The sequence below is a fragment of the Mobula hypostoma genome, chromosome 11, assembly GCF_963921235.1.
Source record: "Mobula hypostoma chromosome 11, sMobHyp1.1, whole genome shotgun sequence".
NCBI lineage: Eukaryota > Metazoa > Chordata > Chondrichthyes > Myliobatiformes > Myliobatidae > Mobula > Mobula hypostoma.
Genome location: NC_086107.1, coordinates 86,406,749 through 86,434,352, shown reverse-complemented (window position 1 = coordinate 86,434,352; position 27,604 = coordinate 86,406,749). Strand labels below are relative to the sequence as shown.

General features: G+C 44.9%; 3 protein-coding genes across 3 annotated transcripts; all 3 read left to right on the top strand.

The window, feature by feature from the left end:
- Positions 1–3,403: 3,403 nt before the first annotated feature.
- Positions 3,404–4,512, top strand: LOC134353893 (histone H1-like). The gene has a single exon (XM_063062410.1). The coding sequence runs from the start codon at positions 3,431–3,433 to the stop codon at positions 4,052–4,054; it is 624 nt and encodes a 207-aa protein (XP_062918480.1). The 5' UTR covers positions 3,404–3,430; the 3' UTR covers positions 4,055–4,512.
- A 236-nt stretch (positions 4,513–4,748) lies between these two features.
- On the top strand, positions 4,749–27,103 carry LOC134353486 (uncharacterized). Its single transcript, XM_063061490.1, has 5 exons — positions 4,749–5,445; positions 12,575–12,726; positions 23,770–24,421; positions 25,394–26,370; positions 26,982–27,103. Exons 1-4 carry the CDS (start codon positions 5,036–5,038, stop codon positions 25,809–25,811), a joined length of 1,632 nt encoding a protein of 543 aa, XP_062917560.1. The 5' UTR covers positions 4,749–5,035; the 3' UTR covers positions 25,812–26,370; positions 26,982–27,103.
- LOC134353892 (histone H1-like) lies at positions 23,777–24,908 on the top strand. The gene has a single exon (XM_063062409.1). It carries the CDS (start codon positions 23,802–23,804, stop codon positions 24,423–24,425), a length of 624 nt encoding a protein of 207 aa, XP_062918479.1. The 5' UTR covers positions 23,777–23,801; the 3' UTR covers positions 24,426–24,908.
- Positions 27,104–27,604: the final 501 nt, after the last annotated feature.

The window sequence follows — 27,604 nt, the reverse complement described above, 5'->3', positions numbered from 1 at the left end:
GTATTCATGTATGGTTGAGGACAATGAAACTTGAATTGACGTCTGGCTCACTGGCCTGTAATTCCTGCTTTATTTTCAGAACCTTTCTTAAACATAGGAAGAACGCTGGCTACCCTCCAGTCCTCTGGTGCCTCACTTATCCAAGAAAAGATGTGCTGGGCACTAAAGAGGATCGAGAGGAGGTTCACAGAAATTATCCCGGGCTTTAAAGTGTTAACATACGAGGAGCATTTGATTGGAAGAATTATGGGGTCTCATAGAAAACTTTTGAATATTGAAAAGCTTAGAGTGGTTGTGGAAAGGATGTTTCAATAGTGGGGCAGACTTGGACCAGAGGGCATGCCTCAGAATATGGGGACATCGATTTAAAACAGAGATGAATTCTTCAATACTCTTGAGGGCCCCACTCATTTCCACAGATATACCTGTGCTGTGCCTCCAGCTAAAGAGTTTTCTGTCACTGTTGCTCACCCAGAGCACAGAACAGTACAGCAGAGGAACAGGCCCTTCTTCCCACAACGTCTGTGCTGAACACAATGCCAAAGGAAACTGAATCTCTTCTGCCTGCATGTGATTCATATCTTTCCATTTCCCATCTAAAAGCTTTTGAAATGTCATAATCATATCTGCTTTCACCATTCCCCCATGGCAGGCCGTACCACTCTGTAAATAAAACCAAACTATTACTTACCCTGCATAACTCCTTTAACTTCTCGCCCTGTGATCTTAAAGCAATGTCTTCTCATGTTTGATATTTCCACCCTGGGAAAATGATCCTGATTCTCTATCCCATCTAGACCTCTCATAGTTTTATAAATTTCTATCAGATTTTTCTTCAGCGCTTTCGCTTCAGGGAAAACAGTCCCAGTCCATCCAATCTTTCCTTGTAACTCAAGCCCTCCAGCACAGGCAATATTTCTGTGAGTGTTTTCTACATCTTTCCAGTTTAATCACATCCTTCCATTAGTGTGGTGTTGGAACTGCACAGGGAACTCTGGGTGTGGCCCAGTGAATGATTTGTACAATATGATGTCCCAACTCCTCTCACAGCCTTTGCCCATGAAAGTAAACATACTGTGCACCTTCGTCACTACCTTGTCTCCCGATGTTGCTACTTTCAGTGAACCGAGTACAATATCAGTATCCGAAGAGCTTGCTGTTCATTCACACTCTCCCAGACCATGACATTCACTGTGTATGCCCTGGCCTGTTTTAACTTCCCAAAATCTATCTCTTCACTTGTCTGACACTGTAACAACAGTTCTCTGTTTCTCTGCACCAACCACCCAACAATCAACATCAATGCACCATTCACCATTGGCCACTCACTATACCTGTCTGCTGTTTGTATGTAACTTAACACCCAGGCCCTATGTACTTCATTCATGTGCAGTTTCTCTCCACATAAATTATAGTCTCTCTTTTGATTCCCCCTACACGGGGCATAACCTCACATTTTCCCACATTAAACTCAATTTACTAAGTATCCTCCCACTCACCCACCTCTCTGGTGGAGACACTGGCTTCATCATTAGCCACTGCTGAAGTTGCTGAAGACCAGAATGTGCTATTGTCATTCAATTGTTTAAAAAGTGCAGCAAGGATAAGCCAGGGAACGACAGGCCACTCAGACTGACATCAGGAGTGGGGCATTTACTGTAGGGGATTGTGAGGACAGAATCTACCAGTATTTGCACAGATGGAGTCTGATTGTGAGTAGTTGGCATAGCTTTGTGTGTGTGAGGAATCGAGGCTGGGGACTCGTGATGTACCACGGGTGTCAGTGTTGGCACCCTTGTTATTCTTTTGTAATATAAACGCTATATTACAGACGCTCAAGGTTTTTACCAGTAAGTTTGTGGAGGACACAAAATAAGGAAGTATTTTTGATAGTGAAGATGACTACAGGGAGATCTTGCTCAGTTACTGAAGTGTAAAGGAGAATTGACGAATGGATTACAATTCAGATGATGTATTTTGGAAAGTCAAACCAAGGCAGGGTTTATACATGGAATGGTGGGGAACTCGGGGGTGTCACGGGAGAGAGGGATTGAGGAGTACTAGAGCTTTGTTCATTGAAAGTGGCGTCACCAGCAGACTGGGCAGAGAAAGACGTGTTTAGCATCAGTCAGGGCGTTTAATCCGGGAGTTGCGACGTTATGTCGACAATTTATCTGCGCTGTGTTGCTCTGTGACTCTACCGGCTAGCTTAGTGTTATCTTCAAACTTACTACCCATGTCTTGTACACTCTCATCCAAATTCTTTATATAAAATGATGAAAAGCAATGGGCCCGGCACGTCACTACTCACTGATCTCCTGTCCCGTAAACAACCTTCGACCATCACCCCCGTCTCCTAACATCAAGCCGAGTATCTATCCACTTCTACCTCTCCCTGGATTCCCATGTCATCTAACCTTCCAGACTGCAGTTCCATGGGGTCTTTGTCTAACTTATGTTTCATTGTTGCTTTTCTTCTGAATGATATAATACGATGTGGCTGTGATACACTCATCAAATCTCTGGGTTACCTCTCCAAGGAACTAGAACAGATTTGTGAGATTAATTGAGGAATTGAACAGAAAAGTAGGGCGGTTTGTGTCAATTCTATCGAATTTTGTTGATCAAACAGCAGGACACAGCAAATGGTCTTCATCTCCTATTTAAACTGAACGTGCAGCCCACGTAAAGAGGAGATGAATCCAACCCAAACCAAGGGATCAGGGTGGTGAGGAGCGCCGGCCTCTGGGTATTACTGATCTGGGAATCTACAAATAACACGCGATAATCCGGAGAGCAGGTCGAGCGGAGAGGAAAACCTGCGCTGGGAACGGTGCACCGGGCCAACAGTTGGTGCTGTGAATGTACAGATCTGAACGGTGTGTCAGGGAGAGTGTGCTAAGAGGCCTGAGGGCTTAGACTGGTATCACTGTGTTTGTGAGTCCGAACACATCGCTGGATTTTTCATCCCCACCGAGAGAAAATAAAACAATTTGCCTGCTCCGGGATGGCACAGTTCCCCAGCTCAGTCCTGAAGTGGGAATTAACCGCGATTTTTTAGTTGATTTCAATATTTCAGTCGGGAAACAGAGAAAATGTCCCGATCCCGGGGAAGAATGAGGTCAGTGCAGCAGTGAAAGGGGTTGATATAGAAACTGCCGCGTTTAATTCGGACCAAACTTTCTTTACAGCAGAGAATCCGGCCTCGGGCACAGACAGAGAGCGGTCTGGGTCTCGGGGATGTCCTATTTTAATCGGAATCGGAGAGTTTTTCGGGAGAGAGAAACACAGAGAGACGGAGCGGCCGGGAGCTGACTGCAGGATGTCTCCGCCCCGTCCGCTCGCTGCCTTTAAATTGCTCAGCACCGCCGCCTCTCGCTTCATTTCTCACACACTTCAGAGTTCCAGAGAGTTTGTGCAGTTTCTGACCATGACCGAGACCGCAGAAGTGGCTCCACCAGCGGCACCCGCCTCTGCAACCAAGGCTGCCAAGAAGAAGAAGGCGGCCGTCCGGACAAAGTCAGCCGGTCCCAAACTGGGCGATCTAATCGACAAGATTGTGGCCGATTGCCGCAGTCAGCGAGGGGTGTCCGTAGCCGCGATAAAGAAGAATTTGGCCAGCAGCGGCGTCGATGTACAAAAGCTGAAAGGTCAGATCAGGTTGACCATTAAAAGGAAAGTGGATAAAGGCACCCTGGTTCACACTAAGGGCGCAGGTGCCTCCGGCTCCTTGAGAGCCGCTAAAAAAGAACATACCGGGAAAGTCGTGAAAAAAGCGAAGAAACCAGCGGCCAAGGCATCTAAGACCAAGAAGGCAGTGACCAAGAAATCTGTGGCCAGGAAAACAGGTGCCAAGAAATCTCCCGCCAAGACCAAAGGGGTTAAGAAAACTGCGGTTAAAAAAGCGGCAGCTAAGAAAACAGCGACCAAGAAGACCGCGCAGAAACCCAAGAGTCCGAAGAAAGTCGCAGCCCCCAAGGTGGCCAAGAAGTCGGCAAAACCCAAGCCGAAGGCAAAATCTGTGAAAGCCAAGAAGACAGCGGCCAAAAAGTAAATGCAGTAAAGACCCGAAACCAAAGGCTCTTTTAAGAGCCACCCACATCTCCCAGATAAGAGCTGATCCAGAATCGCGCGATTCCAGATCCTGGTCGGTTTAGATGTCAGTACCAACTACTTACTTTTCCTATATTATCATTTCCTATATTGCATAGTACTGCTGCCGCTAAGTTAATAAATTTCACGATATATGCCGGTAATATTTGACCTGATTCTGATTCAATAAAGAACTCGCGCTTCTGAAGGATTGCGCGGAGCGCTGTATTTCAATTCCATGTTCGACTCTGTCTCTCTCCGGCAGGTCAGGTCGCATCAGTTTGCAGGGACTTGGTGCGAGACGAGATAAAGAATGTAATTATTTGTTTGCAATTATTTATATGTTTCTACAAATATTTCAGTTCAGCGTGTTGTTCATGCAATCCTTTTGCGGCTTTGTTTTCTCCAAAAACTATTTTGTAAATGCAATAAATAAAATTGATCTCAATCCCCTGCCTGTCCTCCCGTTTCCGGCAGAAGCGAATGCACTCACCTCGAGAAGCTATTCGCTGAATATGCAAACATTCATTTCTCTAATTGAGAGAAGTAAAAACGATTCTTTCAATGAAAGTAAAATTTGATAATTCATGATTTCTATTCATTGTAAGAAACTAGCTCCGGCTGCTTTAGAAATTGGCGGGCGATTTGAAATTGACCGGACATCCAATCCCTGCAGTCGGATTGGCTGGATTCTGACCCTCAGTCACTAGTTTCCATATTTGGTCACAGATACTATTCCTCAACCCCCACGCCGGACAGCTTCAAACTGATTAAAGAAAGACAGCCAATCGCACTGCTGAGACCCTATGATGGACATCTCCATTCCAACCAATCAGAAGGGGAGCGGGGCGGCCCTTCATCAACTCTTTAAAAGCCAGACCCAGCGTCTGCTCTGACACTTCAATCCTGATATTTCAGGCTGTAATCGCACTGCTGAAGGAGAATGGCTCGGACCAAGCAAACAGCGCGTAAATCGACCGGTGGCAAAGCTCCCCGCAAACAACTGGCGACCAAAGCGGCGCGCAAGAGCGCTCCGGCAACAGGCGGAGTGAAGAAGCCCCATCGCTACCGGCCCGGCACCGTGGCTCTGAGGGAGATCCGGCGCTACCAGAAATCCACCGAATTGCTCATCCGCAAACTGCCCTTCCAGCGCCTGGTGCGCGAAATCGCACAGGACTTCAAAACCGATCTGCGCTTCCAGAGCTCGGCCGTCATGGCCCTGCAGGAGGCCAGCGAAGCTTACCTGGTGGGGCTCTTTGAGGACACCAACCTGTGCGCCATCCACGCCAAGCGAGTCACCATCATGCCCAAAGACATCCAGCTGGCCCGGCGTATCCGCGGCGAGCGCGCCTAAACCCGACCTCGGCACCAAGCACAACAAAAGGCTCTTTTCAGAGCCACTAATCCGGCAGAGAAAAGGGCTGTCAATTCCTGTTCACTACCCCTTTGTTAATCACGCCATTCTCTTCTGTCCTTTCCCCGTGGGAGTTTTATTGAATAAGACATTACAGCTTCTCACAAACCCCTCCTCCAACCCCCCACCACCACACACACACACACACACGGCCGACTCCCCTCAACACATAATCAGTAGTTCGGTGCAGCTGGATTAACGGGAGTCAGCTGTTAGTGTATTCCTGTCCCACACCCCATCCGTGTAGGGTTGGTTATTGTGGGCAAGTTTTCCAGGTATTTGGGGCTCGAGAATGAGTCTTAATAAATGCAGTTCTTCCATTTGGTAACCAGTCCCATTTCTGACCGAGTCCATAATAGGTTCACGGGGACGCAAGTCTGCAGATGCTGGAATTCCGGGTTTTTCACAGAAGGGAAAAAAGTGTCGTTGGAAACTCGCCTTAGACCGCAGTTTGAGAAGAGACCGGTACACACAGACCGACCGCCAATATCGACTTTTCGAAGTTCAATAACTAGAAACATTCAAATTGGTAAGTAAAATAACGTCCGGGTTGTTCTTGTAAAATAAATCTTCACCGAATTAGTGATTCAATGCATACTTTTCCAGACATCCCACCTCTCCGGAAGTTCCGGGAGTCTCCTGCATTATAATAGTCGCTCCCTGATGCCCACAAATTATATACAATATTCCCGAAATCATTTTTTTGAGAGCGACTACGAGAGAGAGAGAGCGCGTCATGGCGGAGTGTTCCAAAAAAAGGAAAATATAAAATGTACGTCACCCCAGACTACACTAAAGTGTACCCCTGCCTAATAGGGGTCAAAAATAATGAGTGTTGCTCGTTGCACTGTTTGCAACAGTGACTTTTCTATTGTCTATGGTGGGTTAAAATGTAAAAGACAAGTTGAGGTGAGTTTAACAGCTGTCATTCGTTCGTTAGCATAGCTAACGTTATTTAAACTAGCTGCTCTAGTTTTCCAGACTACAGATCAATAAATAACTTTCGGCGGGATTTTCACATTTCCGGGGAACTGGCGGTTACTTTCGGCGCTTTTCTTTCTGCTCTCTGTTCATTGGTGAATAAGGCAGCTCTCTGATTGGCTTACTGGGCTCGTCAGCAGTGAATCGGAATTTCACCTTCAGACCCTTCATGTATCGGGTGCTCAAGGCCCGATACCACCCACCCTGGTCTATTTAGTCATGAGTATCCAAATATCCCGAAACCACGTCCTTAACAATCGATGCTCAACAACTGAGGTCAAACTAACTGGCCTATAATTTCCTTTTTCTTCTTTTCTTCTTGTGTTGTTTATGAAGGTTGGCAAACCAGTTTTAGGTGCATTACCGCCACCTGCTAGACTGGAGTGTGGATTGTTGGATAAATAGGAGAAGGGAAAATAATTGCATTCCCTATGTTCTATATAATAAACCTGAGTCTTTCAGATACTTCATGATACGGATCTGTATTTCTCTTGAATTCCCACTTAAAATGTCTTCTATACCCACATCAGTTTTTTTGTTTATCTTTAGCGCTCCTATCATGTTCACTCTTTCTTTTTGAAACTTCTTACATGTTATCAATACATGTTCAACTGTTTCTGGTTGATTATAGTATTCACATAACCCAGTTGGATGTTTCCCTATTTTGTGTAATGTGTAATTAAGATTAGTGTGCCCAATTCTCAAACGACTGATGATCACTTCTGTCTTTCTATATCCACTTGACAATCTTTTGTATCTGACTTGCCTCTGTATTTTGTACAGTTGTCTCCCTGTTTCATTCTCATCGCAATGCTTCTGCCATGTCTCCTGGATCCTAGCTATGCCTGCCTTTTTGTTGGCTTTGTGGAACAATCTATGTTTCAAACCTATTCTGGTATCTGTCCCCCACTTTTCCTTCGCTACATCAACGACTGCATTGGTGCTGCTTCCTGCACGCATGCCGAGCTCGTTGACTTCATTAACTTTGCCTCCAACTTTCACCCTGCCCTCAAGTTTACTTGGTCCATTTCCGACACCTCCCTCCCCTTTCTAGATTTTTCTGTCTCCATCTCTGGAGACAGCTTATCTACTGATGTCTACTATAAGCCTACTGACTCTCACAGCTATCTGGGCTATTCCTCTTCTCACCCTGTCTCTTGCAAAAATGCCATCCCCTTCTCGCAATTCCTCCGTCTCCGCTGCATCTGCTCTCAGGATGAGGCTTTTCATTCCAGGACGAAGAAGATGTCCTCCTTTTTTAAAGAAAGGGGCTTCCCTTCCTCCGCCATGAACTCTGCTCTCAAATGCATCTCCCCCATTGCACGCACAATCTCACTCCATCCTCCCGCAACCCTAGGAATAGGGTTCCCCTGGTCCTCACCTACCACCCCACCAGCCTCCGGGTCCAACATATTGTCCGTAACTTCTGCCACCTCCACCAGGATCCCACCAATAAGCACATCTTTCCCTCCCACCCCTGCTTTCCATAGGGATCGCTCCCTATGCGACTCCCTTATCCATTCTTCACCCCCATCCCTCCCCACTGATCTCCTTCCTGGCACTTATCCTTGTAAGCGGAACAAGTGCTACACATGCCCTTACACTTCCTCCCTTACCACCATTCAGGGCCCCAGACAGTCCTTCCAGGTGAGGTGACACTTCACCTGTGAGTCAGCTGGGGTGATATACTGCGTCCGGTGCTCCCGATGTGGCCTTCTATATATTGGCGAGACCCGATGCAGACTGGGAGATCGTTTCGCTGAACACCTATGCTCTGTCCGCCAGAGAAAGCAGGATCTCCCAGTGGCCACACATTTTAATTCCACGTCCCATTCCCATTCTGATATGTCTATCCACTGCGTCCTCTAATGTAAAGATGAAGCCACACTAAGGTTGGAGGAACAACACCTTATATTCCATCTGGGTAGCCTCCAACCTGATGACATGAACATTGACTTCTCAAACTTCCACTAATGCCCCACCTCCCCCTCGTACCCCATCCGTTATTTATTTATATACACTCATTCTTTTTCTCTCTCTCCTTTTTCTCCCTCTGTCCCTCTCACTATACCCCTTGCCCATCCTCTGGGTTCCCGCCCCACCCTTTTCCTTCTCCCTGGGCCTCCTGTCCCATGATCCTCTCATATCCCTTTTGCCAATCACCTGTCCAGCTCTTGGCTCCATCCCTCCCCCTCCTGTCTTCTCCTATCATTTTGGATCCCCCCGCTCCCCCACCCACTTTCAAATCTCTTACTATCCCTTCTTTCAGTTAGTCCTGATGAAGGGTCTTGACCCGAAACGTCGACAGTACCGCTTCCTAGAGACGCTGCCTGGCCTGCTGCGTTCACCAGCAACTTTGACGTGTGTTCCCTGTAATACCAAGATATTTCTCTGCAGACTTGTCTATAATTTTAATTTTTTTCTGTTCTTTTGTCTGCTTGCACTGAACAGTTAATTGCATCTACCATAAACAGTACAAAATCTTTTCTTTTTATTATTAGTGTGTCCTTATTTATCATATTACAGCCCTCACAGTTCACTAGTTTATTATTCCCTGTATTTGTTTGCTTAGTAGCTTTCTCCTTTTCAGCGAAACCTTTCACTGCCTCAGCGTAACTAATCCCTTGAGTTACTTTAACATATTGTATCTCAGCTGCCTTCTTGCTAATAATGCACCCTCGATAAGCTGCACTGTGTTCCTCACCACAATTGCAACATTTCAGCCTAGCTCCCGCCTCACACTTTCCGTATTCATGTTCTCCAGCACATCTCCCACATCTTTGTTTCCCTCTGCAGACCGCTGCAATATGCCCAAATTTCTGACATTTAAAACATCTTAAAGGCAGTGGTGTATATATATATTTTGACCTCATAACACATATACCCTAAACAATCTCTCTTCATCAAAGTTAATCATCACCGATAAACTATCATACTTTTTTCCATCTCTTGTAACTTTCAAATGTTTGGTCTCAATAACCTTTGCTCCTTTTATGTTCTATTTAATCTCATCCATAGTAACTTTTGTTGCTATCTCTGAAATAACTCCTCTAGTCCACTTTCTATTGTCGAGTATTGAACATTGTACTATTTTGCGGTCTATTTTATTTAATCTTATCACTTTGCCTTGCTGAGCGCTATCCCGACATATCACTAATAGCAATCCATTTTGTAATACCTTGGTTCTTTTAACTTCACCTGTATATTTGTTGATTACTTTCATCAAATGAATTGGGTTCCAATCCCCGAAAGATGCTCTGTCTTCACTCAGTTTTATAATTGCTTTAGTCTCATCTTCTTCCATTCTTTTCAATCATCCCCTGGCCCCTCAGAATTTGGCTGCTCATACCTCTGTTTTCTTTTCTTACTCTTTACACTCCATTCCTCTTTCCCGCCATCTTCCATCTCTAACTCACTTCCCGAATTGTTACTTCCTCCTGCCATCATCTGTCCATTCACAGTCTAGTTGTTTAGCCAACCACCATCGTCCTCCGAAACACCAGCAAAAATCCAAAGCAAAACACTGCAGGCAAAACTCCAGTCGTCTCCCCTATAATTTCCTTTCTTCCTCTCTCCCTTCTTGAAGACTGGAGAGACATTTGCAATTTTCCAGTCCTCCAGAACCATGGCAGAATCCATTGATTCCTGAAAGATCATTACTCATGCCAGCTGGCCCTGTCTACCTTCTCCTCTTTCAGTTTCCTAAGTACTTCCACCATAGTAATAGCAATTGCACGCACTTCTGCTCCCTGACACTCTGGAATTTAATGCATCCTGCTCATGAGTTCCACAGGCAGAAAATTGAGGAGAAACCACTTCACCCACAGAATGGTGTCTCTTTGGACCCCACCACGGAGAGCGAGAGGGGAACAGCAGGGATGGATTTAAAATGGCTGTTGTGAAACAGAAACGGTAGCAAGGACCAGCTCAGCTGATTTATATAGATATAGATATATAGACACACACATATATATATATATAGAGAGAGAGAGAGATAGATATATAGACATATATATATATATATTTCTATCTCCTGACTGCACACAGGGTGTGTTGTAAATTCACTAGGTACCTGAGACAGAGTTTGAAATAGAACTGATTTATTTGTCAGAGATCCAGAACATCAAACTCTTGTCCCATTACAGGTGAACTTTAGTAGAAACACCTCCCAGTCCCAGTGACCAGGGTGCAGAACTGGATGTGGTGAGCAGCAGCAATAATTGCAGAGTTCGACACCAACAGTCAATTGTGAACTTGCCTCTGGATTCAGCATGCAGCTTATTTAAACATTGTCCCCAGTGCGAGCTTGCTTGTGTGTCACAAGGTTGGATGACAGAGTGAATCGGTTTGGGCAGTCTGGGCAGGTGAATGGTCTCTCCTCGGTGTGAACTGACTGGTGTGGTCGGTAGGTGGGATCAGTGAGTGTATCCTTTCCCCCACAGTCTGAGCTGCTAAATAAGGGCCGCTCATTTCAAACAGAGACGTGTGGAAATTTCTGGAATTCTATGTCTGAGTGTACAGTCTCTGGGATTCTCTACCCCTGTGAGTGGGGAGGCCTCATGTCTAGGTATATGTCAGACAGAGATAAATAAATATTTAAGGAATTGAGGAACTGGGGGTTATAGGAACAGGTATAGGAGCTGGGATCAGTGACAATTGTGTGAATAACCACAAGACTATAAGATACAGGAGCAGAATTAGGCCATTCAGCCCATTGAGCCTGTTCTGCCAATACACCATGGCTGATTTGGCATCCTTATTGACACCATTCTCCTGTCTTCTCCCGGAGTTATTCATTATGGACTGTGCTTCTAAAAAGAGATAGAGAGCGTGCCGCTGTACAGCACAAACAGCTTATTATTGAGAGAGACAGAGAGGAAAAGGCTGCTCACAGTTTGTCTGGGATTTCTGCAAGGACACTGCCAGCTTCTGAGTTCCTACAGAGAGAAGGGAGGAGCTACTTGATGGACAGCTGGTGTTCAGCACAACAGTATTTAAACCAGCGTAATTGCCTGTTTCACAGGACACGCAGACACACTAAGGTGTGGTGAGGTTACCACTATCCTGTTCAGGTACCCACGAGTGTGGGACTGAGGATCGATTTTGAGGGATCAACTGTGATTATTAGTGCATGAAAGAACGACCCTGTGGAGTCTACCCGAGTGTCTAACCTTTACCTGCATTGGTAGATTATCACTTGAAGATGGTGCTCTTAAGTTGATCAAGTTTGGCTAACTTGGAAGTCTCGGAGGGTAATGGGAAGATTGATGGCATCAACTCACCTGAAGAACTAGATCTCTCTCTCTCTCTCTCTCTCTCATTCTCTTTCTCTCTCCTCCCCCCCCCCAACAATACCACGAACGGAACTGATTTCATTTACCAATCATCGTAAGTCTGTATCCATTTACCTCCTAACCTTGAAGAAGCTTGGCTTTTATATATTTCCACATATATATATATATATAAAATCGTTGCTGACCTGTTTGATAGATCTGAATTTATATTACTGTATTGTGTAGTTACTAATAAATGAGCATTAGTTAACAGCAATACCAGACTCCAAGGTGTTTTCCATTACTGCTGGTATGTTAACCTGTTACAGGGTACATTACAAAAATTGTGGCCTGCGTCCAGGATTTAAACAAATTGTTTGGGGGCTTATTTGAGATGATTGGGGAAAATCCCTTTTGATTGGTCGTGTGGAAAAACGGCAGACATGGATGATCAGGATTTTCTGGCAGGGCCAGACCCTGTGGTTTTGAAGAGAGCTAAAAAGGATGAGTTGTGGAAAATTGTTGAGGAACTCGAACTTAAGGAGGTCAAGAAGGGTACGGCTAAGGTAGAAATTCAAAGAAAAGTAGTTGAATATTATATTTTGACAAAGCAATTTACTGAGGATGCGTTGAAAATGTTCGCGCAAGGTAAACCTACTAAGGCTGAGGTTCAGCTTCAGTTGGCAAAATTAAAGATGGAGCATGGATTTCAATTAGAAGGGCTTGAGGCTAGGGAGGCAGCAAAACAGAGACAGTTCGAGAGAGAGATGTGACAGCTGGGAGGTCCAGTGTTGGACCCTAATGATTTTTACAGCTTGAAAGAGCTTGTGTTGATTGAAGAATTTAAGAAGTGTGTCCCTGATGATGTAAAGGCATACCAAGATGAAGAGGGTGCCGACACCCTGCGGGGGTCTGCTAAGACAGCAGATGAGGTTGTTTTAACCCACAAGGTTGAGTTTACTCCAGGTGAGGGTTTCCCAGAGAGTAGCTGGGAGGTTCAGGGTAAACTTGAACTTGAAACTGGGACAATTGATGACAGCCTAGAAGAGGCAGCTGTCCCGATTGCCTGTGTTCAAGTTGTTGAAGTACTTGTGGATCCACAGGGTACTGAATTTTGTGTTAAAGCTCAGTTAAGGTCTGTGGTGTCTGACTCAGTTGACAAGGAATGCAGACCTTTTGTGTCAGATGGTCTTGGTTCAGTGAATAAGGGGTTAACCTTGATACCAGTGGAAATTGAGTATTCACAGTCACTTGTAATAGACAGTGTTCTAAAAGTTGGTGAGGAGATGAAAAGGTAAATGTTACTGAAGATATTGAAGAAAGTGTTGTTTCTGGACTTTTGAATAAAGTACTTGTGAAGTTTGGATTGATTTCATGACCTTTGACCCTGCATTCCGGACAGCGGCCTGCTGAAGAAGTATGTGCCACTCTGCTGAATTTTGGTTTAACATTTGGATGTAAACACCTTCAAAGTTGTGGAGTTGCTTTTCACGATTGTGATGTGGAGAAAAAGGATTGTTTTGGTTTTGAAAGGCCATTTGAAGAGGTTACTATGGAGACGGATTGAGCTGAAGGTTGTAACAATGGAATAAATGGATTGTTTGGAATTTTCACAATATACATATGGTTTTCGTAAGTCTGGTGATAGTGCTGAGTTTAGTAAACATTGGGGGTAGGTTGACGGCTATCCAGGGTGATTTTTATTCAGCAGTGCAGCTAACGAGCAAGCCTGCTGCTGAGGACCCAGCCATGGATACTGATGTTCACCCCGCACACGCAGTAACTCGAAGCATGTCAAAAAAGTCTGCTGATGCTCATGATGATTTATCAGAGACTTTCCTGCCATCCCTATTCCAATAGGACTTAGAGGGTAGTAAGGCTGATGAGAAAGGCTTGTCCTTATCTAGAAAGGAATTCATAGACGAACAGAAGCGAGATTCTGAAGTTGTGGCTTTAAAGGAGACATCCCTCTCTGATGATGAAATTCAGAAAGAGTCAGTGGGATACTACCTTAAAGATGGGGTGTTAATGAGGAAGTGGAGACCAACCACTGTGCTTGAAATTGAGGATTGGGCTATTGTGAACCAAGTTGTGGTCCCAAAAGTTTACAGGACTGAAATTTTAAACCTAGCCCATAATAACCCTTTAGGTGGACATTTTGGACTAAAGAAGACAGTGCACAGGATTATGAGGGAATTTTATTGGCCCAATATGAGGAAGGATACTGTGAATAATTGCAAAATTTGCCGTATGTGCCAGGTGGTGGCCATCCCAAAAGCTCCATTTTGGCCAATACCTACTTTTAGTGAACCGTATTCCCGAATCATAGTGGATTGTATTGGCCCACAGCCAAGAACTGCAGCTGGCCATCAGTATGTGTTAACTAAAATGTGTGCCACTTCTAGGTTCCCCGAGGCAGTTTCTTTTCGAAATATTAGACTAAAACAGTGGTGAAGGCTCTCCTCAAGTTTTTTTCCCATGGTTGGTTTGCTTAAAGAAATCCAGTCACATCAGGACAGTAACTTTACATCGGGAGTATTCCACCATATAGTTTCTGAGCTGGAGGCTAAACAAATTGTGTCATCTACATGCCACCTGGAGTCCCAAGGAGCCTTGGAACGGTTCCATTCCACTTTAAAGACAATGATTAAAACCTACTGTTATGAGAATAACAGGGACTGGGATGAAGGTATATACTTATTTCTCTTTGTTGTTAGAGACTCAATTCAAGAATCATTAGGGTTTAGTCCGTTTGAGCTTGTTTTTCATCACAGGCCCAGAGGACCTTTGACCTTGCTCACAGAACAGTGGTCTGATCCGAAGGTATGTGTCAGTGTGCTGGATTATGTTTTGGAGTTTTGGGATAGGCTTAACAAGGCTTGTGACAAAGCAGAATTTGCAACACTCTCAAATTAAGATGAAGCTCTGGTATGATCCGAAAGCGAGTGAACAGGTGTTTCAGCTTGGAGATAAATTCTTGGTTTTGTTTCCCCTTTTGACCAATCCCTCCAAGTGCAATTTCATGGACCGTACCAGATTATTAAGAATATTGACACTCTGAATTATGTTGTTGAGACTCCTGACTGGAGGAAAGCTACTCAAGTGGTACATGTAAACATAGTAAAGCCTTATTATTATGACTCGGAGATAGCACCTGTGAGTACTGTTATGAGAACAAATGGAGTCGTGGAGGCTGGTAATCAGATACCAGGTAATTTTAACAAGCTGAATATAGTCGCAACCAGGCTCGAGAATTCAATTGTCTTGAAAAATATTAATAACAAAGTTCATCATTTGGAGCCTGCACAGCAAAAACAATTGAAAGAATTAATTGGCAATTGTGAGGATTTGTTGTTTGATGGCCCCAGACGGTGCACAGCTGCAGTGCATGATGTCATTGTAGGCTCAGCCGAGTTGATCAAACAGCATCCTTACAGGCGCTCAGCAGAGGATGGTGCTCAGGAGGCTGTATCGGAGACGCCTGTCGGAAGCTTGAAGTTTTCGGATGGATGGACTCAGTGTCAGCTGCTTCTAAGGCATCGGCAAGTTGACGGTGCCTGGAGGTTTATGGCAGGGAGTTTCTCCCTTTTGCCGCCTGCTATCGGGGACTCAGGAGACAATCAACTCGGGACTTTGAGACTGTTTTTTACTGTGCCCATGGTCTGTACTTCATTAAATTATGGTATTGCTTTGCACTGCTGTAACTATATGTTATAATTATGTGGTTCTGTCAGTGTTGGTCTTTGGTTTGTCCTGTTTTCTGTGATGTCACTCCAGAGAAACATTGTATCATTTCTTAATGCATGTATGCATTTCTAAATGACAATAAAAAGAGGACTGAGTGTTCTCATAATCTAAATACTTGGGAAAAGTGAAAGATTTGTATGGAGTGAGCTTTGCCAGGAAGCCTTTTAACGACTAAAAACTATTCTGTGTTACCAATATGTGCTAAAAGCACCTGATTTTTCAAAACCATTCTCTATAGTGACAGACGCTAGTGATGAAGCTGCTGGATCAGTATTGTTACAGAAGAGTGAGGATGACATTGAACATCCTGTAGCATATTTCTCGAAGAAGTTTAATGTGCATCAGAAAAATTATTCCACTGTTGAAAAGGAGTTGCTATCACTTATTCTGGCTTTACAACATTTTGAAGTCTGTTTGTCCTGCCCAGAAACCATTGGTGATTTACACGGATCACAATCCGTTAGTGTTTCTAACTAAGATGAAGGATAAGAATAGAAGTTTGTTAAACTGGAGTCTGATCTTGCAAGAATACAACCTGAAAATAAAACATGTGAAAGGTACTGACAACATTAGAGCTGATTGGTTATCCAGATGCTGAGTTAGAAGTTGCACACGTTTTACTCTGTTATCTGATAATTGTACATGTATCGTTTCAAACATTGTAATCTACAGTTAAACCAAAACTTTTGCTCCTTGATCAAAATTTTTCCCAAAAGGAGGGAGGTGTGATGATATCCGGAATTATTTATTATGGACTGTGCTTTTAAAAAGAGAGAGAGAGCGAGCGTGCAGCTCTACAGCACAAATAACTTGTAATTGAGAGAAAGCGAGAGGCGAAGGCAGCTCACAGTTTGTGATTTCTGCAAGGACACTGCCATCTTCTGAATTCCTACAGAGAGAAGGGAGGAGCTACTTGATGGACAGCTGGTGTTCAGCACAACAGTATTTAAACCAGCGTAATTGCCTGTTTCACAGGATACGCAGACACACTAAGGTGTGGTGAAGTTACCACTATCCTGTTCAGGTACCCACGAGTGTGGGACTGAGGATTGATTTTGAGGGATCAATCTGTGATTATTAGTGCGTGAAAGAGCGACCCAGTGGAGTCTACCCGAGTGTCTAACCTTTGCCTGCATTGGTAGATTATCACTTGAAGATGGTGCTCTTAAGTTGGTCAAGTTTGGCTAACTTAGAAGTCTCAGAGGACAATGGGAAGATTGACAGCATCAGCTCACCTGAAGAACTAGACACCTCTCTCTCTCTCTGTCTTCAACACTACTCAACTCAATACCACAAACTGAACTGATTTCATTTACCAACCATTGTAAGACTGTATCCATTTACCTCCTAAGCTTGAAGAAGCTTGGCTTTTATATATTTCCACATATATAATCATCACTAACCTGTTTGATATATCTGAATTTATATTTCTGTATTGTATAGTTACTAATAAACTGTAGCAAAGAATATCACAGATTCACCACCCACTGGCTAAAGAAATTCCACATCTCAGTTCCATAGGCTGTGCCCTCTTGTCCTGGACTCTCACCTGTAGGGAAACATCCATTCTATTGAGGACTTTCAATATTCAAGGTCCTTCTCATTCTTCTAAGCTCCAGCAGATACATGCCCAGGGCCATCAAGCACTCCTTGTACATTGAACCTTTCAGTCCCAGAATCATTCTCATTAGGTTCCTCTGGATCCTCATACTATCTACCACCACCACAAATCTGGAATAGTCCATCAACCCCACCCCCAAGTCTGCTATGTCTCCACCCCCTGAAACTCTAACTGAACTATATTTTCCTTTCTTTTGCCTCTCTCCTTTCTTAAAAAGTGGAATAAAATTTGCAGTTTTACAGTCCTCCAGAATCATACCAGAATGCAGTGATTCTTGAGAGATCATTACTAATGCCTCCACAATCTCTTCAGCTTCCTGTTTCAGTACATCTGGTCCAGGTGACTTGTCTACTTCTGCCCCCAACAGTTTCTGGCATATTCCTAGTTAGTCTCACTGAGTCGTGGCTAAAAGAAGATCATAGTTGGGAGCTTAAAATCCAAAGATAGACATTGTATCGAAAGGAGGGGCAGTTAGGCAGAGAGGTTGGGGTGGCTCTATTGGTAATAAATTAAATTAAATCCTAGAAAGAGGGCACATAGAATTGGAAGATGTAGAGTCTTTGTAGGTAGAATTAAGAAACTACAGGGGTTAAAATACCCTGATGGGAGTTTTAGACAGACCTCCGAACGGTAGTCAAGATGTGGGATACAAATTACACCGGGAGATAGGAAAGGCATGTATTAAGGGCAATGTTACAATAGTCATATGGAATTTCAATCTGCAGAGCAAGTGGGAAAATCAGGTTGGTGCTCGATTTAAGAGATGAGAGAGGATATTGCTCGATGGGAAAAAGACACAGGAGAGTTAGTAATGGGTGACAAAGAAATGGGAGATGAACTTAATCAATATTTTGTGTTAGTCCTCACTGTTATAGACAACTAGAAGTCAGAAACAGTGTGCCAGAAATTCAAGAGTGTTGGAGGCAGAGTGAGGGTAGTTGCTATGACTAAGGGGAAGGTACTTGGAATGTTGAAACGTCTAAAGGTAGATAAATCAACCAATTTGATGGACAACACCCCAGAGTTCTGAAGATTGGTTGACAGGCAGAATAAAGGAGGTCCTTTGGCTGCTGATGTCTAGTGATGTTCCACAGGGTTCAGTATTAAGATCACTACATTTCACGTTATAGGTCAATGATTAAGATGACAGTATTGATTGCTTAGTGGCTACGTTTGCAGACAGTACAAAGATAAGTGGAGGAGCAGTAAGTGCTGAGGAAGCAGAGAGTCTGTAGAAGGGTTTGGACAATTTGGAAGAAGGAGCAAAGGAGTGGCAGATGTAATATAGTGCAGGGAAGTGCATGCTCATGCACTTTGGGAGAAGGAATAAAGGTGTAGACTATTTCCTAAATGGAGAGAAAGTTCAAAAATCAAAGGTACATAGAGACTTGGTAGTCCTTGTGCAGGATTCCCGAAAGGTTAACATGCAGGTTGAGTTGGTGGTAAGGAAGGCAAATGCAACGTTCGTATTCATTTCAAGTGGACTAGTATATAAAAGCAAGGATATAATTCTGAGGCTTTATAATGCATTGGTTAGGTTGCACTTGGAGTATTTTGAGCATTTTTGACCCCTTATAAAGTCATAGAAAAGTACAGCGCAGAAACAGGCCCATTGGCCCATCCTAGCCTGTGCTGAAACCAGTTAAACAGCTTATTCTGATCGACCTGCGTTGGGACCATAGACCTTCATACCCCTACCATTCATGTACCTATCCAAACCTCTCTTAAACATTGAAATCAAGCTCGCAAGCACTACTTGCACTTGCATCTCAATCCCCACTCTTCCGACCCTCTGAGTGAAGAGGTTCCTCCTCATGTTGCCATTAAACTTTTCACCTTTCACCCTAATCCATGACCCCTAGTTGTAATCCCACCCAACCTCAGTGGAAAAATCCTGCTTGCATTTATTCAGTCTTTACCCCTCACAATTTGGTATATCTCTATCACATCTCCCCTCATTCTTCTATGTTCCAAGGAATGAAGTTCTAACCTATTCAATCTTTCCTTTAACTCAGGTCCTGAAGACCCAGCACCATCCTTGTAAATTTTTCTTTGAACTCTTTCAACCTTATTTACGTTTTTCCTGAACATAGGTGACCAAAACTGTATGCAATACTCCAAATTAGGCCCCACCAATGACTTCTACAACTTCAACAAAACATCCCATCTCCTGTACTCAATACTTTGGTTTATGAAGGCCAATATGCCAAAAGTTTTCTGTACAATCCTATCTAAAATATGATACCAATTTCAATGAATTATAAACCTGTATTCCCAGATCTCTTTGTTCTACCACACTTTTCAGCCCATTTTTCCAGCTGGTCCAGATTCCGCTGCAAGCTCTGAAAGTCTTCCTCACAGTCCACTACACCCCCAGTCTTGGTGTCATCTGCAAATCTGCTATTCCAGTTAAACACGTTCATCCAGATCATTGATAGAGATGACAAACAGCATCAGACCCATCATCAATCCCTGCAGCACATCATTAGTCACAGGCCTGCAGTCAGAGAGGCAACCGTCTACTACCACTCTCTGGCTTCTCCCACAAAACCAATGTCTAATCCAACTTACTACCTCATCTTGATTGCCAAGTGACTGAACCTTCCTGACCAGCCTCCCATGCTGGTCCTTGTCAAATGCCTTGCTAAAATCCAGGTAGACAACATCCACTGCTTTAACCTAATTTCCTGCTACTTCCTGAAGAAGGTATGCATGAAGTGATGCTGGTTCTCCTTAATCAGTCCATGTCCAGTCAAATACTCGTATATCTGGTCCCTTAGAATACCTTTCAATAATCTTCGCACTACTTCTGGCAAGATGCTGGTGTGACTGGTTGCAGCATCTTCTACGGGGTCAACAAAAGGTGCTAATGTTCTACTTAAACCTACTTCAAATGATCACAAGATATTGCTAAATGTTGAGATCTCAAAGTAGCTCAGGTGTGCAGCATCAGCGAGTTGCTCATTGGTGGAGATAATGAAGGAGCTGCTGCCCAAGTCGATGGAGGCTCACAGTCAAATAGCGAGTGGCCGTTATGGTCGATTTTCTTGTGATCACAAGACCCCTTCCCTTTTGACATTGTTAATCTGGTACACCGCAAGTTCAGTTCGCTGATTTATTGGATGAGAGCAGGGGCGGAGGCAGGGAATCTTGCTGACCTCGGTCGCAGCGAGGACTCGGGCTGAAGCCATGGTGTCACCTGTTTGCAGCCACAGGAGTGAAGGGACAAAGCCACGGTGCTTCACCGCGGGTGGTGTGGCATGGGATCCAGAATGGAGTTGGCACTGCCCTCCCAGGGCTTTACTCAGCAGAAGACAAGCTCTGTTGAGGTCTGCTGCAGATTTGCTGGCATCACTCAATGGAATTGGGCCTCAAGCTGCAAAGTCACTTGATTTTCAGCCACTGGGGGCATGCGCTACAGGTGGAAGAGTAGCGCAGATGTGGTCAGCTGAAGATTTCAATTGGAGTGCGGGGTCTGGACTATATACAGATATATTTGTCTGGTTGTATTGGGCGTCAGGCATTGTGCCAGTCGAGAGATGATCTCAGAGGACTTGGAGGTCTGGATTATATACATACATATTCTGTATTGTTGTATTTTTACTAATCTTCTATATGTGCCTGTAGATGCCAGGAGTGGTCCTCTAACCCACAGTAACACCTAGTGGGTATTGGGGCAGATTGACAGATGATACTGAGGGGCTGTGGGGTCTGGACTATATACATGCGTAATCTGCATCATATTTTACTGATATTCTAAACGAGTTTGTTGATTTGTATATGCCAGGCATGGGCATCAAGCTGCAATGTTGTGGGTGTGGGGACCTTGGGATTCTTTTATTCCGTGAATGAGATTTTGTATGTGACTGTTGTTAATGTGTTTTTAGCACCTTGACCTGCAGTAACGCTGTCTTGTTTGACTGTATTCATGAGAATTCATGTATGGTTGAGGACAATGAAACTTGAATTGACGTCTGGCTCACTGGCCTGTAATTCCTGTTTTATTTTCAGAACCTTTCTTAAACATAGGAAGAACGCTGGCTACCCTCCAGTCCTCTGGTGCCTCACTTATCCAAGAAAAGATGTGCTGGGCACTAGAGAGGATCAAGAGGAGGTTCACAGAAATTATCCCGGGATTTAAAGTGTTAACATATGAGGAGCATTTGATGGCTCTGGGCCTGTATTCCGTGGAGTTTAGAAGAATGAGGGGGTCTCATAGAAAACTTTTGAATATTGAAAGGCTTAGAGTGGTTGTGGAAAGGATGTTTCAATAGTCGGGCAGACTTGGACCAGAGGGCATGCCTCAGAATATGGGGACATCGATTTAAAACAGAGATGAATTCTTCAATACCCTTGAGGGCCCCACTCATTTCCACAGATATACCTGTGCTGTGCCTCCAGCTAAAGAGTTTTCTGTCACTGTTGCTCACCCAGAGCACAGAACAGTACAGCAGAGGAACAGGCCCTTCTTCCCACAACGTCTGTGCTGAACACAATGCCAAAGGAAACTGAATCTCTTCTGTCTGCATGTGATTCATATCTTTCCATTTCCTGTCTAAAAGCCTCTGAAATGTCATAATCATATCTGCTTTCACCACTCCCCATGGCAGGCCGTACCACTCTGTAAATAAAACCAAACTATTACTTACCCTGCAGACCTCCTTTAACTTCTCACCCTGTGATCTTAAAGCAATGTCTTCTCATGTTTGATATTTCCACCCTGGGAAAATGATCCTGATTCTCTATCCTATCTAGACCCCTCATAGTTTTATAAATTTCTATCAGATTTCTTCAGCTTCTTTCGCTTCAGGGAAAACAGTCCCAGTCCATCCAATCTTTCCTTGTAACTCAAGCCCTCCAGCACAGGCAATATTTCTGTGAGTGTTTTCTGCATCTTTCCAGTTTAATCACATCCTTCCATTAGTGTGGTGTTGGAACTGCACAGGGAACTCTGGGTGTGGCCCAGTGAATGATTTGTACAATATGATGTCCCAACTCCTCTCACAGCCTTTGCCCATGAAAGTAAACATGCTGTGTACCTTCATCACTACCTTGTCTCCCGATGTTGCTACTTTCAGTGAACCGAGTACAATATCAGTATCCAAAGAGCTTACTGTTCATTCACACTCTCCCAGACCATGACATTCACTGTGTATGCCCTGGCCTGTTTTAACTTCCCAAAATCTATCTCTTCACTTGTCTGACACTGTAACAACAGTTCTCTGTTTCTCTGCACCAACCACCCAACAATCAACATCAATGCACCATTCACCATTGGCCACTCACTGTACCTGTCTGCTGTTTGTATGTAACTTAACACCCAGACCCTATGTACTTCACTCATGTGCAGTCTCGCTCCACATAAATTATAGTCTCTCTTTTGATTCCTCCTACACGGGGCATAACCTCACATTTTCCCACATTAAACTCAATTTACTAAGTGTCCTCCCACTCACCCACCTCTCTTGTGGAGACACTGGCTTCATCATTAGCCACTGCTGAAGATGCTGAAGACCAGAATGTGCTGTTGTCATTCAATTGTTTAAAAAGTGCAGCAAGGATAAGCCAGGGAACGACAGGCCACTCAGACTGACATCAGGAGTGGGGCATTTACTGGAGGGGATTGTGAGGACAGAATCTACCAGTATTTGCACAGATGGAGTCTGATTGTGAGTAGTTGGCATAGCTTTGCGTGTGTGAGGAATCGAGGCTGGGGACTCGTGATGTACCACGGGTGTCAGTGTTGGCACCCTTGTTATTCTTTTGTAATATAAACGCTATATTACAAACACACAAGGTTTTTACCAGTAAGTTTGTGGAGGACACAAAATAAGGAAGTATTTTTGATAGTGAAGATGATTACAGGGAAATCTCAGGACACAGCAAATGGTCTTCATCTCCTATTTAAACTGAACGTGCAGCCCACGTAAAGAGGAGATGAATCCAACCCAAACCAAGGGATCAGGGTGGTGAGGAGCGCCGGCCTCTGGGTATTACTGATCTGGGAATCTACAAATAACACCCGATAATCCGGAGAGCAGGTCGAGCGGAGAGGAAAACCTGCGCTGGGAACGGTGCACCGGGCCAACAGTTGGTGCTGTGAATGTACAGATCTGAACGGTGTGTCAGGGAGAGTGTGCTAAGAGGCCTGACGGCTTAGACTGGTATCACTGTGTTTGTGAGTCCGGACACATCGCTGGATTTTTCATCCCCACCGAGAGAAAATAAAGCAATTTCCCTGCTCCGGGATAGTACAGCTCCCCAGCTCAGTCCTGAAGTGGGAAATAACCGCGATTTTTTAGTTGATTTCAATATTTCAGTCGGGAAACAGAGAAAATGTCCCGATCCCGGGGAAGAATGAGGTCAGTGCAGCAGTGAAACGGGTTGATAAAGAAACTGCTGCGTTTAATTCGGACCAAACTTTCTTTCCAGCAGAGAATCCGGCCTCGGGCACAGACAGAGAGCGGTCTGGGTCTTGGGGATGTCCTATTTTAATCGGAATCGGAGAGTTTTTCGGGAGAGAGAAACACAGAGAGACGGAGCGGCCGGGAGCTGACTGCAGGATGTCTCCGCCCCGTCCGCTCGCTGCCTTTAAATTGCTCAGCACCGCCGCCTCTCGCTTCATTTCTCACACACTTCAGAGTTCGAGAGAATTTGTGCAGAGTTTCTGACCATGACCGAGACCGCAGAAGTGGCTCCACCAGCGGCACCCGCCACCACACCCAAGGCTGCCAAGAAGAAGAAGGCGGCCGTCCGGACAAAGTCAGCCGGTCCCAAACTGGGCGATCTAATCGACAAGATTGTGGCCGATTGCCGCAGTCAGCGAGGGGTGTCCGTAGCCGCGATAAAGAAGAATTTGGCCAGCAGCGGCGTCGATGTACAAAAGCTGAAAGGTCAGATCAGGTTGACCATTAAAAGGAAAGTGGATAAAGGCACCCTGGTTCACACTAAGGGCGCAGGTGCCTCCGGCTCCTTGAGGGCCGCTAAAAAAGAACATACCGGGAAAGTCGTGAAAAAAGCGAAGAAACCAGCGGCCAAGGCATCTAAGACCAAGAAGGCAGTGACCAAGAAATCTGTGGCCAGGAAAACAGGTGCCAAGAAATCTCCCGCCAAGACCAAAGGGGTTAAGAAAACTGCGGTTAAAAAAGCGGCAGCTAAGAAAACAGCGACCAAGAAGACCGCGCAGAAACCCAAGAGTCCGAAGAAAGTCGCAGCCCCCAAGGTGGCCAAGAAGTCGGCAAAACCCAAGCCGAAGGCAAAATCTGTGAAAGCCAAGAAGGCAGCGGCCAAAAAGTAAATGCCGTAAAGACCCGAAACCAAAGGCTCTTTTAAGAGCCACCCACATTTCCCAGATAAGAGCTGATCCAGAATCGCGCGATTCCAGATCCTAGTCGGTTTAGATGTCAGTACGAACTATTTACTTTTCCTATATTATCATTTCCTATATTGCATAGTACTGCTGCCGCTAAATTAATAAATTTCACGATATATGCCCGTAATATTAAACCTGATTCTGATTGAATAAAGAACTCGCGCTTCTGAAGGATTGCGCGGAGCGCTGTATTTCAATTCTATGTTCGACACTCCTCTCTCCGGCAGGTCAGGTCGCATCAGTTTGCAGGGACTTGGAGCGGGACGAGATTAAGAATGAAATTATATGTTTGCAATTATCCATATGATTCTGTAAATATTTCAGTTCAGCGTGGGTTCATGCAATCCTTTCGGGGCTTTATTTTCTCCAAAAACTAGTTTGTAAATGCAATAAATAAAATTGATCTCAACCCTCTACCTGTCCTCCTGTTTCCGGCAGAAGCGAATGCACTCACCTCGAGAAGCTATTCGGTTAATATGCAAACATTCATATAACTAATTGAGAGAAGTAAAAACGATTCTTTCAATGAAAGTAAAATTTGATAATTCATGATTTCTAGTTATTGTAAGAAACTAGCTCCGGCTGCTTTAGAAATTGGCGGGCGATTTGAAATTGACCGGGGATCCAACCTGCTGTCGGATTGGCTGAATAGTGACCCTCAGGCGCCAATTTCCATATTTGGTCACAGATACTATTCCCCGCCCCCACCGTCGGCCAGCTTCAAACTGATTAAGCAAAGACATCCAATCGCATCGCTGGGACCCTATGATGGACATCTCCATTCCAACCAATCAGAGGGAGCTGGGCGGCCCTTCATCAACTCTTTAAAAGCCAGACCCAGCGTCTGCTCTGACACTTCAATCCTGATATTTCAGGCTGTAATCGCACTGCTGAAGGAGAATGGCTCGGACCAAGCAAACAGCGCGTAAATCGACCGGTGGCAAAGCTCCCCGCAAACAACTGGCGACCAAAGCGGCGCGCAAGAGCGCTCCGGCAACAGGCGGAGTGAAGAAGCCCCATCGCTACCGGCCCGGCACCGTGGCTCTGAGGGAGATCCGGCGCTACCAGAAATCCACCGAATTGCTCATCCGCAAACTGCCCTTCCAGCGCCTGGTGCGCGAAATCGCTCAGGACTTCAAAACCGATCTGCGCTTCCAGAGCTCGGCCGTCATGGCCCTGCAGGAGGCCAGCGAAGCTTACCTGGTGGGGCTCTTTGAGGACACCAACCTGTGCGCCATCCACGCCAAGCGAGTCACCATCATGCCCAAAGACATCCAGCTGGCCCGGCGTATCCGCGGCGAGCGCGCCTAAACCCGACCTCGGCACCAAACACAACAAAAGGCTCTTTTCAGAGCCACTAATCCGGCAGAGAAAAGGGCTGTCAATTCCTGTTCACTACCCTTTTGTTAATCACGCCATTCCCTGTGGGAGTTTTGATCAATAAGACATTACAGCTTCTCACAAACCCCCCACACACACACGGCTGACTCCCCTCAACACAGAATCAGTCGTTCGGTGCAGCTGGATTAACTCGAGTCAGCTGTTAGTGTATCCCTGTCCCGCACCCCATCCGTGTACAGTTGGTTGTTGTGGGCAAGGTTTCCAGGTATTTGGGGCTGGAGAATGGGTTTTAATACATGCAGTTCTTCCATTTGGTAACCAGTCCCATTTCTGACCGAGTCCATGATAGGTTCACGGGGACACAAGTCTGCAGATGCTGGAATTCCGGTTTTTTCACAGAAGGAAAATAGTCTCGTTGGAACCTCGCCTTCGCCCGCAGTTTGAGAAGAGACCGGTATACACGGACCGACCGCCAATATAGACTGTGGATCGACTTTTCGAAGCTCAATAACTAGAAACATTCATATTGGTAAGTAAAATAACGCCCGGGTTGTTAATGTAAAATAAATCTTCACCGAATTAGTGATTCAATCCATACTTTTCCAGCCTACAGATCAATAAATAACTTTCGGCGGGCTTTTCAAATTTCGGGAGAACTGGCGGTTACTTTCGGCGCTTTCCTTTCTGCTCTCTGTTCATTGGTGAATAAGGCAGCTCTCTGATTGGCTTACTGGGCTCGTCAGCAGTGAATGGGAATTTCACCTGCAGACCCTTCATGTATCGGGTGCTCAAGGCCCGATACCACCCACCCTGGCCTATTTAGTCATGAGTCTCCAAATATCCCGAAACCACGTCCTTAACAATCGATGCTCAACAACTGAGGTCAAACTAACTGGCCTATAATTTCCTTTCTTCCTCTCTCCATTCTTGAAGAGTGGAGTGACATTTGCAAATTTCTAGTCCTCCAGAACCAGGGCAGAATCCATTGATTCCTGAAAGATCATTACTCATGCCAGCCGGCCCTGTCTACTTTCTCCTCTTCCAGTTTCCTAAGTATCTCCTCCCTAGTAATAGCAATTGCACGCACTTCTGCTCCCTGACACTCTCGAATTTAATGCATCCTGCTCATGTGTTCCACAGGCAGAAAATTGAGGAGAAACCACTTCACCCACAGAATGGTGTCTCTTTGGACCCCACCACGGAGAGCGAGAGGGGAACAGCAGGGATGGATTTAAAGTAGCTGTTGTGAAACAGAAACGGTAGCAAGGACCAACTCGGCTGATTATTTATATATATATATATATATATATATATATATATATACTCCTGACTGCACACAAGGTGTGTTGTAAATTCTCTAGATACCTGAGACAGAGTTTGAAATAGAACTGATTTATTTGTCAGAGATCCAGAACATCAAACTCCTGTCCCATTAAAGATAAACTTTAGAAGAAGCACCTCCCAGTCCCAGTGACCAGGGTGCAGAACTGGATGTGGTAAGCAGCAGCAATAATTGCAGAGTTCGACACCAACAGTCAATTGTGAACTTGCCTCTGGATTCAGCATGCAGCTTATTTAAACATTTTCCCCAGTGCGAGCTTGCTTGTGTGTCACAAGGTTGGGTGACAGAGTGAATCGGTTCTGGCGGTCTGGGCAGGTGAATGGTCTCTCCTCGGTGTGAACTGACTGGTGTCCATGTAGGGTGCGTAACAAAGTGAGCACCTTTCCACAATCAGAGCATGTGATCACTCTCTCCTCAGTGT

Bases quoted from the DNA above. Each gene is read 5' to 3' on its own strand.
- LOC134353893 (XM_063062410.1), top strand. From the start codon at position 3,431: ATGACCGAGACCGCAGAAGTGGCTCCACCAGCGGCACCCGCCTCTGCA.
- LOC134353486 (XM_063061490.1), top strand. From the start codon at position 5,036: ATGGCTCGGACCAAGCAAACAGCGCGTAAATCGACCGGTGGCAAAGCT. The intron at 5,446-12,574 runs AACCCGACCTCG...TGATTTTTACAG, and splicing joins ATCCGCGGCGAGCGCGCCTA to CTTGAAAGAGCTTGTGTTGA. The intron at 24,422-25,393 runs GTAAATGCCGTA...ATCGCACTGCTG, and splicing joins AAGAAGGCAGCGGCCAAAAA to AAGGAGAATGGCTCGGACCA.
- LOC134353892 (XM_063062409.1), top strand. From the start codon at position 23,802: ATGACCGAGACCGCAGAAGTGGCTCCACCAGCGGCACCCGCCACCACA.